Below are 15,075 nucleotides of genomic sequence, written 5' to 3' on the forward strand. Positions count from 1 at the left end.
TATTTAATTACTGTAGATTCATGTTGACAGAATTGTAAACCAAATAGGTATGGATTAATTCTAATCACATGTTGCACAAATATTCTTATTGCTGGCATTCATTAAATTATTATTATTAGTTATAATAGTTACAGCCCACAAGGACAGTACTTGCATTTGAAATGTTAACGCTTTTGATTGTTTTCACATATGATGCACGTTAGCTACCCACGTTAGGAAGAAAATCTATGTTATTCTTTTTTATGTGGATAAAGACCAGCAGAAGGATTATGATTTGATGTTTATTGATATTTCATATTGAGTAGTTTTGATTAAGAATGGTTTAGGGGGCTTCCCTGGTGGCACAGTGGTTAAGAATTCGCCTGTCAATGCAGGGGACACAGGTTTGAGTCCTGGTCCGGGAAGATCCCACATGCCGCGGAGCATCTAAGCCCGTGCGCCACAACGACTGAGCCTGTGCTCTAGAGCCCACGAGCCACAACTACTGAGCCCACGTGCCACAACTACTGAAGCCCAGGTGCCTAGAGCCCGTGCTCCGCAGCAATGAGAAGCCGGCACACCGCAACAAAGAGTAGCCCCTGCTTGCTGCAACTAGAGAAAGCCCGTGCACAGCAACGAAGACCCAATGCAGGCAAAACTAAATTAAAAAAAAAAAAAAGAATTGGTTTAGGGGATTCCCTGGTGGCCCAGTGGTTAGTACTCTGTGCTTCCACTGCAGGGGGCCCAGGTTCAATCCCTGGTTGGGGAATTAAGATCCTGCAAGCTGCAGAGCAAGGCCAAAAAAAAAAAAAAATTGGTTTAGGGAAATGGTGCTTTTTCATATATTTATCACTGAACTTATAAGAAATGAGGGTCATCAAATGTATGAAAGGAAGGGCCAGACTGAACTTTTTTTTTTAAGAAGAAAAGCAATATTTTTATTATGGTCTTAAATAACAAGACTGAGTTTTAATAACCAGAACTGGTGGAATTGACTTGATGTGTCAGTTAGCTGATGAGAAAGGGAAAGTTGACAGAACATTGGTGAAGGCAATGATCGGGAAAAGAAAATCAGTTCTTGTTTATACCTCACCAGTTGGGATTTCTCAGTAAGGTAGTTATAAGATGATATAGTGCGGGAATAAAGATGCAGACCTACTAGAGAATGGACTTGAGCATATGGGGAGAGGGAAGGGTAAGCTGGGACAAAGTGAGAGAGTGGCATGGACATAGGTACACTACCAAATGTAAAACCGATAGCTAGTGGGAAGCAGCCGCATAGCACAGGGAGATCAGCTCGATGTTTTGTGACCACCTAGAGGGGTGGGATAGGGAGGGTGGGAGGGAGACGCAAGAGGGAAGGGATGTGGGGATATATGTATATGTATAGCTGATTCACTTTGTTATAAAGCAGAAACTAACACACCATTGGAAAGCAATTATACTCCAATAAAGATGTTAAAAAAAAAAAAGATGGTATAGTGAAACTGCTGAGGTTGTTTTTGGTTTTGTTTGGTTGGTTGTTGTTGTTGTTTTCCCAAGAGGAGCCTGATTTTTCAGTAAGTAAAGCTGGGAAGAAGAAAGGTGTTTTTTTGGAGTAAGATGCTATTCTAAGAAAGACTACCAAGTTGAAATGATCATTAAGATAGTCAAGTAGAATATTTTGGCTTTTCTGCCTGCAAAATGAACCTGAGATAAAATTTACCAAGATGCTCTGCATTTCTAGTTTTCAAACATAAAATGAAATAATTAAGTTTTCTCAAATCTCAAACCAAATCCAAATGAGAAAAATAACCTCTGCTGGACCACACTGAAGACAGACATTATTACTCCTAAATTTAACTTCTTATAAAACATCGTCAATTACCACAAAAAAATATTGGAGTACACAATAATTTAGAAAACATTTAAAATTACCAAATATTATGAATTTAGAAAAAAATTTCAAGTTTAATTTTTAATTGTAATCTCTCAGCATAACTGAATAATGAAAAACAACGTATTCTATCTACATCTGCTAACATCATACCTTCCAAACCTATAGAGAACTTCTTATTCATTTATTTATTTATTTTTGGCTGCATTGGGTTTTTGTTGCTGCATGCGGGCTTTCTCTAGTTGCGGTGAGCGGGGGCTACTCTTCGTTGTGGTGTGCAGTCTTCTCATTGCAGTGGCTTCTCGTTGCGGAGCACGGGCTCTAGGCGTGCGGGTTTCAGTAGTTGTGGCACGCGGACTCAGTAGTTGTGGCACACAGGCTTAGTTGCTCCGTGGCATGTGGGATCTTCCCAGACCAGGCAGGGCTTCAACCCGTGTCCCCTGCATTGGCAGGCGGATTCTCAACCACTGTGCCACCAGGGAAGCCCTAGAGAACTTCTAATTAATGAGCTTAGTAGCAATTCAGTATTAATGAGCTGAAGAGTATGTCATTGTCCTCTCTATCAGTTATCTGTTACTGCAATAATACTGTGTATTAAACAACTATAATAGCTCAGTAGCATGTAATAAACATTTCTTTTTGCTCACAAGTGTACAGATCAGCTGAGCACTTCTGCTGATCTTGGCAGACTTGATTTGGCAGTTTTTTGGGTCTTGGTTGGAGTTCCCTCGTGTTTACAGGTCTGCTGGCGCGTGGCTGATCTAGGATGGCCGTGGCTTGGGTGACTCAGCTCTGCTCCACATGGTCTTGGAGCTTTCAGTAGACTAGCCTGGGATTTGTGGTAGTGGCACAGTTTCAAAAGAGAGAGCATGGAAGCATACAAGGCCTCCTGAGGCCGGCTTGGAACTGGTACATAACACTTCCACCATATTCTTTAGTCCAACTCAAGTCACAAACCCAACCCAGCTTCAAGGTCTGGGGAAGGAGACTCTTGATGAGAGTGGCTGCAAAATCACATTAAAAAGAGCATGACTAGAGGTTGGAGTAGAGAATTGGGGATACTTTTGCAATCAATCTACCGTATCACTTTTCATCTTTCTCCACCTGAATTGGCCAGATTTCTTTTCTTGGGCTGACTGTTTCATAGGCAGTCTAGCAAGAAAGAGATCCTGGGTCTCAGCACCTACTGAAATGGGCAGTGCAGGTAATCCGTTACACAGAAGTATCTCTTCGAGAGAGAGGTCCTTTGGGAATTTCTGCCTATGGTTTGTTACCAAGAAGAAAAAGAAAATCATGTCAGAAAATTGGTTTTTATGTGACAAGAGAAACAAATCAATTACGTAAGTAGAATTTGAAGTGTCTAACAGGGAAAAGTTAAATGTTGCCATTTAATTTTCTGTAGATTCTGAATAGCCACAGATATTTGAACCAAATACAATGTATTGTTATGTTTCTAGCCCTATTAGTAAAAATCTGAGATATTAGAGTGGGCAAAAAAAAATGTAGAGTTAGAGCTTCAGAGCATCAAAATACCTTGATTGACCAGTTTTCCCTGTGCTCCTCCCTCTCCTCCCCGCTGATGAACTCACTGCTTCGGTAAAATGTCCACCTGGGAAGGGATAATGATGCTTCATGTGAATGTACCTACTGATCTCAGAACAAATCATTCCTCATGGTTATGTGTGGGTTATCTTGGTATTCATAACACTTAGCACAGTGCCTTACATGGGCTAGGTATTCAAGAAGTTATTTATTGCATTTTAAGTATGGGAATGTAGATTTTTCCCCCCTTTTCTGTCTTTCCATTTCCAGAATTAGTAACTCACCTTTTTGACAGCAACATCCAGGACAAGGATAGACAGGACTATTGGGTGTTGCTAGACGTCCCAGACTCCTACTGTGGTCCTCGACTGCAATTTCCTCTCACTTTTACTGATATTGATTTACTGATTGAGGCCTTCAAGCAACAACAGGCAAGTAGAAGCAGATACTGTCCTGATTCTTGTACATAACATGTGCTATCTGTTGAATGAATAGATGAAAATACTACAGCAGAAATGCATTCCCTTGGGAAAAAACTTCACATTAAGTGAGAGCTACCCTCTGCTCTGCTTAACCCATTAAATACAAGTCTCCTCAGGTGCACAGAAACCTCCTCTCTATCTATAGGCTTACAGTATTTCCTTGTTCTTTTTCTGAGGTTTAGTTCACATACTATAAAATTCACCATTTTAAAGTGTACGATTGATTCAGTGCTTTTTAGTACATTCACAAGATTGTGTAACAATCACTAATATCTAATTCCAGAACATTTTCTTCACCCCCAGAAGAAGTGCCGTACCCATTACCATTCCCTCCTCCCCCACTCCTGGCAACCACTGTTCTACTTTCTGTCTCTGTGGATTTGTCTCTTCTGGATATTTTGTACAAACGGAGTCATGTAATATGTTTCCTTTTGTATGTGGCTTATTTCCCGTAGCATAATGTTTTTAAGATTCATTCATGCCATAGTATATTTCATCACTCCTTTATTTTTATGGCTGACTAATATTCTATTATATGAGTATACCACATTTTTATCCATTCATCAGTGGATGAACATTTGGATTTTTTCTACCTTTTGGCTATTATGAGCAATGCTGCCATGAACATTTATGTGTAAGTTTTTATATGAACATATGTTTTCAATTCTGTTGTTTCTATATCTAGGAGTGGAATTGCTGAGTCATATGGTGACTCAATGTTTAACATTTTGAGGAACTGCTAAATTGTTTTCCACAGTGGCTGCACCATTTTACATTACCACTAGTAATAGGTGAGGGTTCCAGTTTCTCCACATTTTTTGCCAACATTTGTTATTTTATGTTTTAAAAAAATTTTTAATTTTATTATAGCTATCCTAGTTGTGTGTAAAGTGGTATCTAATTGTGGTTCTCATATGCATTTCCCTAATGGCTAAGATGTTGAGCATCTTTTCATGCTTACTGGCCATTTGTACACATTCTTTGGAGAAATGTCTATTCAGATCCTTTGCCCATTTTAAAATCAGGTTATTTGTCTTTTTACTATTGAGTTGTAAGGGTTCTTTATATATTCTGGATACAAGTCCCTTATCAGATATACAATTTGCAAATATTTTCTCCCATTCTGTAGGTTGTCTTGTCACTTTCTTAATAATGTCTTTTGAGTCACAAAAGTTTCTAATTTTGATGACGTCCAATTTATCTCCTTTTTTCTTTCGTTGCTTGTGTTTTGGCATCATATCTAAGAATCCATTGCTAAATCCAAGTTCATGAAGGTTTACCCCTATGTTTTCTTTTAAGAATTTTATAGTTTTAGCTCTGACATTTAGCTCTATGAGCCATTTTCAGTTAACATCTCTATATGGTATGAAGTATGGGTCCAACTTCATTCTTTGCATGTGGATATGCAGTTGTCCCTATACCTTTTGTTGAAGAATCTGTTCTTTCCGCATTGAATGGTTTTGGTTCCTTTGTAAAAAATTAATAGGCCATAGCTGTCTGGATTTATTTCTGGACTTCCAGTTCTTTTCCATTGGTGTGTGTGTCTATCCTTATGCCAGTACCACACTGTCTTGATTACTGTAGCTTTGTGGTAAGTTTTGAAATCAGGAAGTGTCAATCCTTTGACTTTGTTATTCTTTTTCAATATTGTTTTGGCATTTAGGGTCCCTTGCAGTGAATTTGAAGATTGACTTTTCCATTTATGCAAAAAAGCCCACTGAGATTTTGGTAGGGGTTGCACTGAATCTGTAGATTGCTTTGGGTAGTATTGTCTTCTTGACAATATTAAGTCTTCTAATCCATGAACATGGGATGTTTTTCCATTTATTTGGGTCTTCTTTAATTTCCTTCAGCTATGCTTTATAATTTTATACTTTTCAGTGTACAAGTCTTTCACTACCTTAAATTTATTCCTAGGTATTTTATTCTTTTGGTTGCTATTATAAAACGAATTGCTTTCTTAATTCCCTTTTGAACTGTTCATTGCTGGTGTATAGAAACACAACTGATTTTTGTGGGTTGATCTTTTACTCTGCAACTTTGGTGAATTCATTTATTAGCTCTAATATGTGTGTGTGTGTGTGTGTGTGTGTGTGTGTGTGTGTGTGTGTGTGTATTCTTTTGGATATTCTATATACAGGATCACATCATCTGTGAATAGAGTTTTACTTCTTCGTTTCTGGTTTAGATGCCTTTTATTTCTTTTTCTTGCCTAACTGCTCTGGCTAGGATTTCCAGTATAATGTTGAATAGCAGTGGTGAGAGTGGACATGCTTTTCTTGTTCCTGATCTTCGGGAGAAAGCTTTTAATCTTTTCACTATTGAGTTTGATGTTAGTTATGGTTTGGTTTGGTTTTGTTTTTAATAAATGCTGTTTATCAAGTTGAGGAAGTGTCCATCTATTCCTAGTTTTCTGAGTGGCTTTATCATGAAAAGGTGTTGGAATTTGTCAAATACTTTTTCTGCATTAGTTGAGATGATTGTGTGTTTTTTTCCCTTCATTATAGTAATGTTGTGTATTACATTGGTTAGTTTTCTTATGTTGAACCACTCTTATATTCCTGGAATAAATCCCACTTGGTTATGGTATATAATTCTTTAGAAATTCTGTTGGATTTGGTTTGCTGGTATCTTGTCAAGGATTTTTGCATTTTATTTGTAAGGGATACTGGTCTGTATTTTCTTTTTGTGTGGTGTCTTTATCTGGCTTTGATATCAAGGTAATACTGTCCTCATGAAATGAGTTAGGAATTGCTTCCTTCTCTTCTATTTTTTAGAAGAGTTTGAGAAGGATTGGTGTTACTTCTTTAAACGTTTCATAGAGTTCACCAGTGAAGCTGTCTGGTCTTGCACTTTTCTTTGTTAGGAAGTTTGTGATTAGTGATTCAATCTCTATGTGTTCTAGATCTGTTCAGATTTTCTATTTCTTCTTGAGTGTTTTGATAATGTGTGTGTTTCCAGGAATTTGTCCATTTCATCTAAGTTATCTAATTTGTTAGTATACAGTTGTTCGTAATATTCTCTTATAATTCTTTTTATTTCTTTGAGGTCAGTGGTAATGTCCCCATTTTCATTTCTGATTATAGTTATTTGCACTTTCTCTCTTTTTTTTCTTGGCCAGTCTAGGTAAAATTTTGTCAATTTTGTAGCTCTTTTCAAAGAACCAACTTTTGGTTTTGTTGATTCTATTGGTTTTCTGTTCTCTATTTCATTTATCTGCACTCTAATCCCTATCTTCTTCCTTCTGCTGGCTTTCCGTTTAATTTGCTCTTCTTTTTCTAGCTCCTTAACTCATTACTGATGGGGGGATTTTTGTAGAAACTAATGCCTGTGGCTGGCGATTTTTATTTTGGCTGGCCAGAAAGTCAATTCTGTTATTTCACTAACACTTTGCAGGTTATTACATTCAGTAGTTATATCTGACACACCTGTAAAGTCTTCTAATTTTTGTGAAATGTTGTCTTCTATCCACTCTTCTGTAGAAGCAAAGGAGCATTCTCCAGCACCACGAGTTTCATTTTCACTTTCCGTATCAGAATCAATCACTAAGGTTTTTTGTCTTTTTGTTGGTCTTGTATTCACATCGTCTGAATCAGAACTATATTCTGAAGAACTGTCATCTTCTGGATGGACACTAGTATATATGTTGCTTGGACAGTCAGAGAAAGTTTCTGCATAAAATTCACGGAACAGTTCTTCTTCACTCAAAATTTCACAATGTGTCATTTTTGAAAATTTTACGTTTATGATATACACAAGGTTGGAGCAAAAACCTAATGGAGCAAAATGTGAATGATAATGACAATCATAAGTTATATGATGAACGCTTGGTCAGTTTTAAGCTCTAACAACTTTGCATGGTGATGTTAATTGTATCACTCTCTAAAAACGTATTGATATGTCTCTGGTCAATGATGTTCAGATAACAAAAGACGTATTAATGTGTCTCTGGTCAATAATGTGTTAAGCATTAAGTCAGGCTTCTCATTCGAGATCTTTCTTCTTTCTTAATGTAGGCATTTACAGCCATACATTGCTCATTGAGCATTGCTTTTACTGTATCCCATAAGTTTTGGTATGTTGTGTTTTAATTTTTGTTCATCTCAAAGTATTTTCTAATTTCCCTCGTGATTTCTTCAACATATTCAAGAGTATGTTGTTTAATTTCCACATATTTGTGAACTTTCCAGTTTTCCTTCTGTTATTGATTTCTAGTTTCATTCCATTGTGGTCAGAGAAGATACTTTGTATGATTCCAGTCTTTCAGAATGTATTGAGGCTTGTTTTGTAGCCTAACATCTGGTCTATCCTAGAGAATGTTCCATGTGCACTTGTAAAAAAATGTGTAGTCTGCTGTTTTGGGTGGAGTCGTCTATAGATGTCTCTTAGGTCTAGTTGGGTGTGAGGTTTCCAAAGTTTCTTTTCTTTTAGGCTGTGTTCACCTAGTGTTTCGACAGAGATTTCCTTGAACACCAAGAGCCATTAAGAAAGAAAGAAAGAAAGAAAGGGGGGGGGGAAGGGAGGAGGAGGGAGGGAGGAGGAAAGAAAGGAGGAAAGAGGGAGGGGGAAGAAAGAGGGAGAGGGAAAGAAAGAAGGGAAGGGAACAGAGGGGAAGGAAAGGGAAGCAAGGAAAATCTAGTCTTTGCAGATTGGCTCTGTGTTGGTACACTCCTTTACTGCTTAGCCTGGCTGTTTACAAATCCATCTTAGCCTTTCCTTTCTGCTTGCACTGTGCCATTTTTAAGTTGCCTCTTTCTTAATTCAGCATTGGTTGCTGTGAGCTTTGACTATCTTCCAGAGTTCTGACAAAGTTGGGTCTGACAGGTTTTTTTGTTTGTTTGATCTGGTTTTTTGGCTTGATTTTTCAGTGTTTCTGCAGAGTGATGGGATCTTGGAACTACCTACTTCATTATTTTCTGACATCACCCCAGAACCCTCATTCTCAGGTTAGGACCTTAAGGGTGTACCCTAGGAGTAAGAGTGAATGAGAAGTACTGGCTCTGTAGGGACTGACGCAAAATTTTGAATCATCTAATTCCTGAAATTGAATTGATATCATCCTAGACAGCTAGTGCTCCTAGCCACCTGCCAAGAGAAAATTTCAACCCTCTCTGTAAGAAAATAGGGCCTTAAATGATTTCTTCAAGTTTTCATATACAGTATCCAGAACTTAACACAAATGTTAACCAGGCACAGGAGGATGCAAGATTCACAAAAGAAAACTGAGGCAAACAGCAAACAATGGAAACAAACCTATAGAGTTTTTCGATAATGGCATTATCAGACTCAGAGTTGAAAATAAATATGCTTAATATGCTCAAGGACAGAAAAGCTATGGCAAAAATTCAAGGAGCTATAATAGAAAAGATAGACAATTTTGATTTTATAAAAATGAAAAATATATGATGCTAAGGGAAGAATAAAAGGTTCAACATAGTGTACAATGTGCTCCCATTTGTTAACAAAATTAATAAGCATTATATATTTTGATTTTTAAAAATTGAGATAAAATTCATATCACATAAAATTGATTGTTTTAACCATTTTAAATAAAGTGTATGATTCATTGGTTTTTAGTATATTCACAATGTGGTGCAACCATCACCACTAATTCCAGAACATTTTTATCATCCTCAAAACAAAACCCTGTACCTCATTCCCTCTTCTCCCTAGCCCCTGGCAACCACTAGTTTACTTTCTGTCTCTACAGATTTGCCTAATCTGTGCATTTTATATAAATAGAATCATATAATATGTGCCTTTTGTGTCTGGTGGCTTCTGCTTGGTATAATGTTTTCAAGGTTCATTCATGTTGTAGCATGTATCAGTCAGTACCTCATTCCTATTTTTGGTCGAATAATATTCCTTTGTGTGAATATACCACATTTTATTTAAGGGATTATGTACTTATACGTGTGTTTGCATATTCATATGTGGTTATATCGATTTTTTAAAAAATTTATTTTATTTATTTATTATTTTTGGCTGCATTGGGTCTTCGTTGCTGCGTGCGGGCTTCCTCTAGTTGCGGCAAGTAGGGGTTACTCTTCGTTGCGGTGCGCAGGCTTCTCATTGCAGTGGCTTCTCTTGTTGCGGAGCATGGGCTCTGGGCGCGAGGGCTTCAGTAGTTGTGGCGTGCAGGCTTCAGTAGTTGTGGCTCGCGGGCTCTAGAGCACAGACTCAGTAGTTGTGGCACACGGGCTTTGTTGCTCCACGGCATGTGGGATCTTCCCGGACCAGGGCTTGAACCCGTGTCCCCTGCATTGGCAGGTGGATTCCTAACCACTGTGCCACCAGGGAAGCCTGGTTGTATTGATTTTTATATGCTTGCAAGTGCATAGAATATTTTTTGGAAAGATACTCAAGATACTCTTAACAGTGGCTGTTTTGGGGAATAGGGAAAGGAGACTGAAGTCTGGGGAAGAAGGAAAATTGCTTTTCATTATTATACTCCTTTTTGCTGTTTAAATTTTTATTTCAACTTTAGAAAAGTGGGGGTTTTTTTCATTTAAAAACTAGTTACTGTTTTAAAAAGAAAATCCTTTCAACGTAATATTTTCCTCCCTCAGTGCCTTTAAAAGAATATGAGTATTTTATTCAAGTTGCCATTTAATCTGAATATATTTGTAAACATAGAAATCAACTTCTGAGTTAACTCTTTTGAGTATTTAATATTGCTATAAACACGATTATAATGCTACTTAAAGAGAAGTAGACTGGCTTTGTAGGGACTAATAATACCAAAGTGATTTTAACCAATTGAAAAAGGACCCAGAAAAAACATTTTCATAATAGGGATTTTCTGTTGTTGCAATATATCCTCAATGATTATTTGTTAATTTAACTTAATAAAACAACTGCCTTTTCAGACAGTAATTACTCTGATTAGCACTACAAATGGTCCAGAAAGTCTACAGTGGCAACTTAAGGTAACACTGAAGCCAGTTTTGGGAATCAATAAATTAAATATGGAAATTAAAATAAATCATGCTATCAGAGTGTTTTGCCTGTTCCTTTAAAATCTGGCTAAAGATTTGACTCACCGATTTAGAATGCTTTTGTGGGGAAAATCCTTAGCAATCCATTAGGTTTGGAGAGACAGGAAATGTGGGTTGCTCCCCACTAATTAACATCCAGGGGACCTTCTCTTTCCTCCTAATTCTCACATTGCTTCCAATCCTGCTTCCTGGTTTTTTTTAAAAAAAATAAGTTTGGAGAATTTCATGATTAAATAATTTTAATAGGAAGTGGAAATGGAAAATAATTTCATTATTTTAATAGGAAGTGGAAATGGAAATTTCAGGACACCACGAGATAGGATTGTTCCAAAGTGTTCCTCTGTCCTGAATCCCATGCCCAAAGCGTTATCTGAACAATATGTAGATATGACCTCTCTCTCAGCCTCCAATAATCTAAACCAGTGCTGTCCAATAGGAATATAATGTGATCCACATACATAATTTAAAATCTTCCAGTAGTCAACATTATAAAGGCAAAAAGAAGTGAAATTAATTTTAATAATGTATTTTATTTACTCCAACATATAAAATTATCATTTTAATATGTAATCATATTAAAAGTTTTTTATGAGATGTTTTACTTTTTTTTTCATACTGTCTTTAAAATCCAATGCGTATTTTGTGCTTACATGACATCTCAATTTTGACCCCATTTCAAGTGGTCAATAGCCCCATGTGACCAGTGTCTACTGCATTGGACAGTACAGGCGCAGACACTCCTGACTAGAAAGTGGTGTTAGCATCTGTTAAATTTGTATCAGCTACATCACTTTTTGAATTATGTATTTGGAATAGTTCATAATTTAAAAAAAGGGAGAACAACACACTGTATTTAAAAACAAATAAACAGAAAAGCCTGGAAGAGAAAACCCAGTAAATCTGTCCAAAACAATGCTGTCATCAACACTGTAACTGAAGGAGATCAAGGGATGAATAGTCATAATAGGAGCTAATCTGAATGGTTTATTTGAATTGGCAATATGTTGTATACTTACACTTGTATATAAGTGTGCTTGCTGTCCTGTAAACTCATGTCTGTGCACCAAATGTTGAGCCACACCTAGGACACCTGGCTCAGGAGTCCCTTGGGGCCTGTCTGGCTACCTTGTGAGACCTCCTAACCCAGCACCCCCATCTAATTCCCAGCCCCGGGGCAGGAGGTCACAAGCAAATGCAAAGCAGCTCCTCTTGAACAATCTCTCTCTGCTTCTCTCTTCCTTTCTACTTCTCTCTCTTTTCCCTCCTTCTCTTTACTTTTTTGCCTGCACATTTCCTTAGGGCAAGGGAGTCTCCTTTTTTTCTTGTCACCTCTCTTGGGCTCTAAGGACCAAGAATAATAAGAAATGTTCTGTGAATGGGTGATGTCAATTAAGAACATGAGAATATAGACATCCTAGGAACCATTCATTCATTCAACTTACACATCTCTAGTGAGGGCTTATTATGTGCCAGATACTGTGCTAGTATAATCTATTTAAAAATAATTTAGAGATTGTCGTGAACTACAGCTACCTGAAACGTGCTCATATGTTCCACCTATATTGCTTTCTACACACTCATGCCTTTTCTCCTAGTTCATGATATCTATTTCCTCTCCTTCGCCCTCACAGATACTTCATGCTTATTATGTCTTAGAGGTGCTATTTGAAACCAAGAAGCTCCTGCAGCAAATGCCGAATTTCACTCACATAAAAACTTCTCCCTCCAAAGAGATAACAATCTGTGGTAAGTTTCAGAGCAGTGTTGCCAAATTAATATTTAGGAGCCTCTTGGTTCTACATCATTGGCCTAACTTGAAAACTGTGTAAATTGGACTGTGTTAAGGGAAAAGTGTTAATATAGAGTTTTCTATCATGATAGTACTGTTTCCTATCTTGTCTTTGTTTTGCATACCAGCTGGCAGGAATTAATTATGTGAGAAATTAAAGAACTCATAGCTTTTTATAAAGGCAGGCAGCATTTTAATACAGAAAATCACCCATGGGTGGAATAAGTGTTCTTTGCCCTCCCTCTGGCTCTCATTATCTTTGTTCAATGTAGCTTTTTCTAGGTGGGCCTCTGCATGCCACTTATGCTGGGAAGAGAAAAGCCCAAGGAAGGGTGGAGACTAAATTCTTCTCTGCCCTCGGCTGCTGTTTTAGATTTTTCCAACTGGTCTCTGCAGCTTTTAGAAGAGTGGGAATGTCCCAGAAATCTGTTCCTTGTTCTTCTAAATAACAAGAGCTGAGATTTTGTTATCATATAGGCCAGTCTGACAGGATATTGCTTCAAGAAGCAGTACACATTGAAATTCAACACAGTTGGTGCTCAGCGTGCTTGCAACTGTCTGAGAATGGAGTGCGTGGAAGGAACAGCAATTCCCTTAACTTCTAATTAAGCCTTTAGGTTACAAAACAGTGATTGTTATTTTCCAAATCAATTTTTAGCCCATGTTTCTTTTACTCTGGCAGGTAGAATGGATTTGACAATCTAATTAAACTATTTCCATTCTAGCATCTGATAGTGGTGACAGGGACTCGATGTAGCAGTACATGCTCCTTGACATGTCCTGACTCAGGCTTTTGAAGAGTCCTTAATGGTTCAATTCCAGCCAAATCAGGCCACCACATCTCTGCCTTCCAGATGATGCATCTCAGCAGTGGGGACCTTTTATTCAAGGCCTCATCAGCACTTACTTTTCATGGAGATAAAGAATTTTGGGTCATGAGGCTCAGGAAGCGATGCCAACCCATGAAGCCTCTGGAGCCAAGGCGAGGTTTGCTCTCAGAGTGTATATAATAGGCCAAACAGGGAGTGTGATCTGCTCCCATATGTTTCCAGTATACCTCCAGTTGCCATTGGAGACTTAGCTTTGCATAAAAGGATCTGGAAGAAGACATGAATTAATTAGAGGGCATGTAAGTCCTGGAATCATGCAGTGTAAGAACTGAGTGGTTCTTACAGAGACCATCTAGTCTATCCCTTGCTCTTACGGATGAAATTGAGGCCCAGAGAGAAAAGTGTATTGCCTTCCATGCATTTCTATGTAGTAACTTGTCCCCCTCTCTCCACCTCAGCTTACTCAGCTGGTTAGTGGCAGAGTCAGAATTAAAAATCAGATCTTCTGCATCCCAGGTTAGAGCCAACTCCGTATCTGCTATCCCAACTCCCATCATGCACTGCTCTGACTGATGTTTCATTTTCCATCATGAGACAAGGACTAGGGAATGGATTGATTGGACAGTTCCATTATTTTAAAGATACTCACATCTTGGCAGGGCATTTATTTCCAGACTTCTTCCATGTAGCACCATTGATAGAAGGAAAAACCAAGGCCCATAGGTTCCCATAGCATAGGAATTATTATTTTCTGTCTTTAATAGCCCCATTGAACTTAGAAAAATTTGGTCATCATTTAAAATAAAATTTAAAATCAGGGCCATATTTTCATAAACATCCTCTGTTTAAGACAGTATTAGGAAAGGGGGAGAAATTATGGTGAACCTTTACCATTATTTTAATTTCCAGATGCATCTAAACATGCTACACATTTCTCAACGTGCATGAAATATAGTAGGTGTTTTAGTTTATGTTATAAATGATAACCAGTTATGCACTTAGGTTTTTGTGTGCAGTGGAAATATCTTTCTGTGGCTGCCTTTCCATGATACATTGAGTTTTATCTCTTGCTGTCCAACTAGAAGTTAAAAATATTTTTAGGGAGTTCCCTGGTGGTCCAGTGGCTAAGTGCTCCCAATGCAGGGGCCCAGGTTTGATCCCTGGTCAGGGAACTAGGTCCCACATGCCTCAACTAAGAGTTTGCATGCCGCAACTAGAGACCCTGCATGCTGCAAGGAAGATCCCACACGCGGCAACGAAGATCCCACGTGCTGCAGCTAAGACCTGGAGCAGCCTAATTAATTAATTAATTAAAAAATAATAAGGCAGCTTATGAAAAAAATGAAAATAAAAATATTTGTATAGCCTCAACTCTTAATATGCTGAAAGCAATTCATTTATTAGCATACCAGCTGCAACAGTTCTGACCACCCAAATCTTTGGGGTTTTTTGTTTTTTGCTTTTTTTTTAACTGGAACCAAAGCTGCTAATAGTAGCTTGTTTTATTGATGTGAAGTGAAATACTTTGTCCATTAAGGCATTGCAGATATTCTAAAGCTCCCAATTAAACAAATTCTAC

The 15,075-nt window shown here is 37.8% G+C and overlaps 1 protein-coding gene across 1 annotated transcript in view; it reads left to right on the plus strand.

Moving 5' to 3' along the window:
• PPEF1 (protein phosphatase with EF-hand domain 1) overlaps positions 1 to 15,075 on the plus strand; it is a gene marked incomplete at its 5' end in the record, with an annotated part of 115,911 nt that overhangs the window by 45,655 nt on the left and 55,181 nt on the right. Inside the window, 2 exons of the mRNA XM_082681669.1 lie at positions 3,668 to 3,828; positions 12,509 to 12,623. Coding sequence (XP_082537795.1) covers positions 3,668 to 3,828; positions 12,509 to 12,623 — 276 coding nt within the window. The remainder of the gene's footprint in view (positions 1 to 3,667; positions 3,829 to 12,508; positions 12,624 to 15,075) is intronic.

Source organism: Grampus griseus (genome assembly GCF_964374135.1).
Source record: "Grampus griseus genome assembly, chromosome: X".
In the NCBI taxonomy this organism is placed as follows: domain Eukaryota; kingdom Metazoa; phylum Chordata; class Mammalia; order Artiodactyla; family Delphinidae; genus Grampus; species Grampus griseus.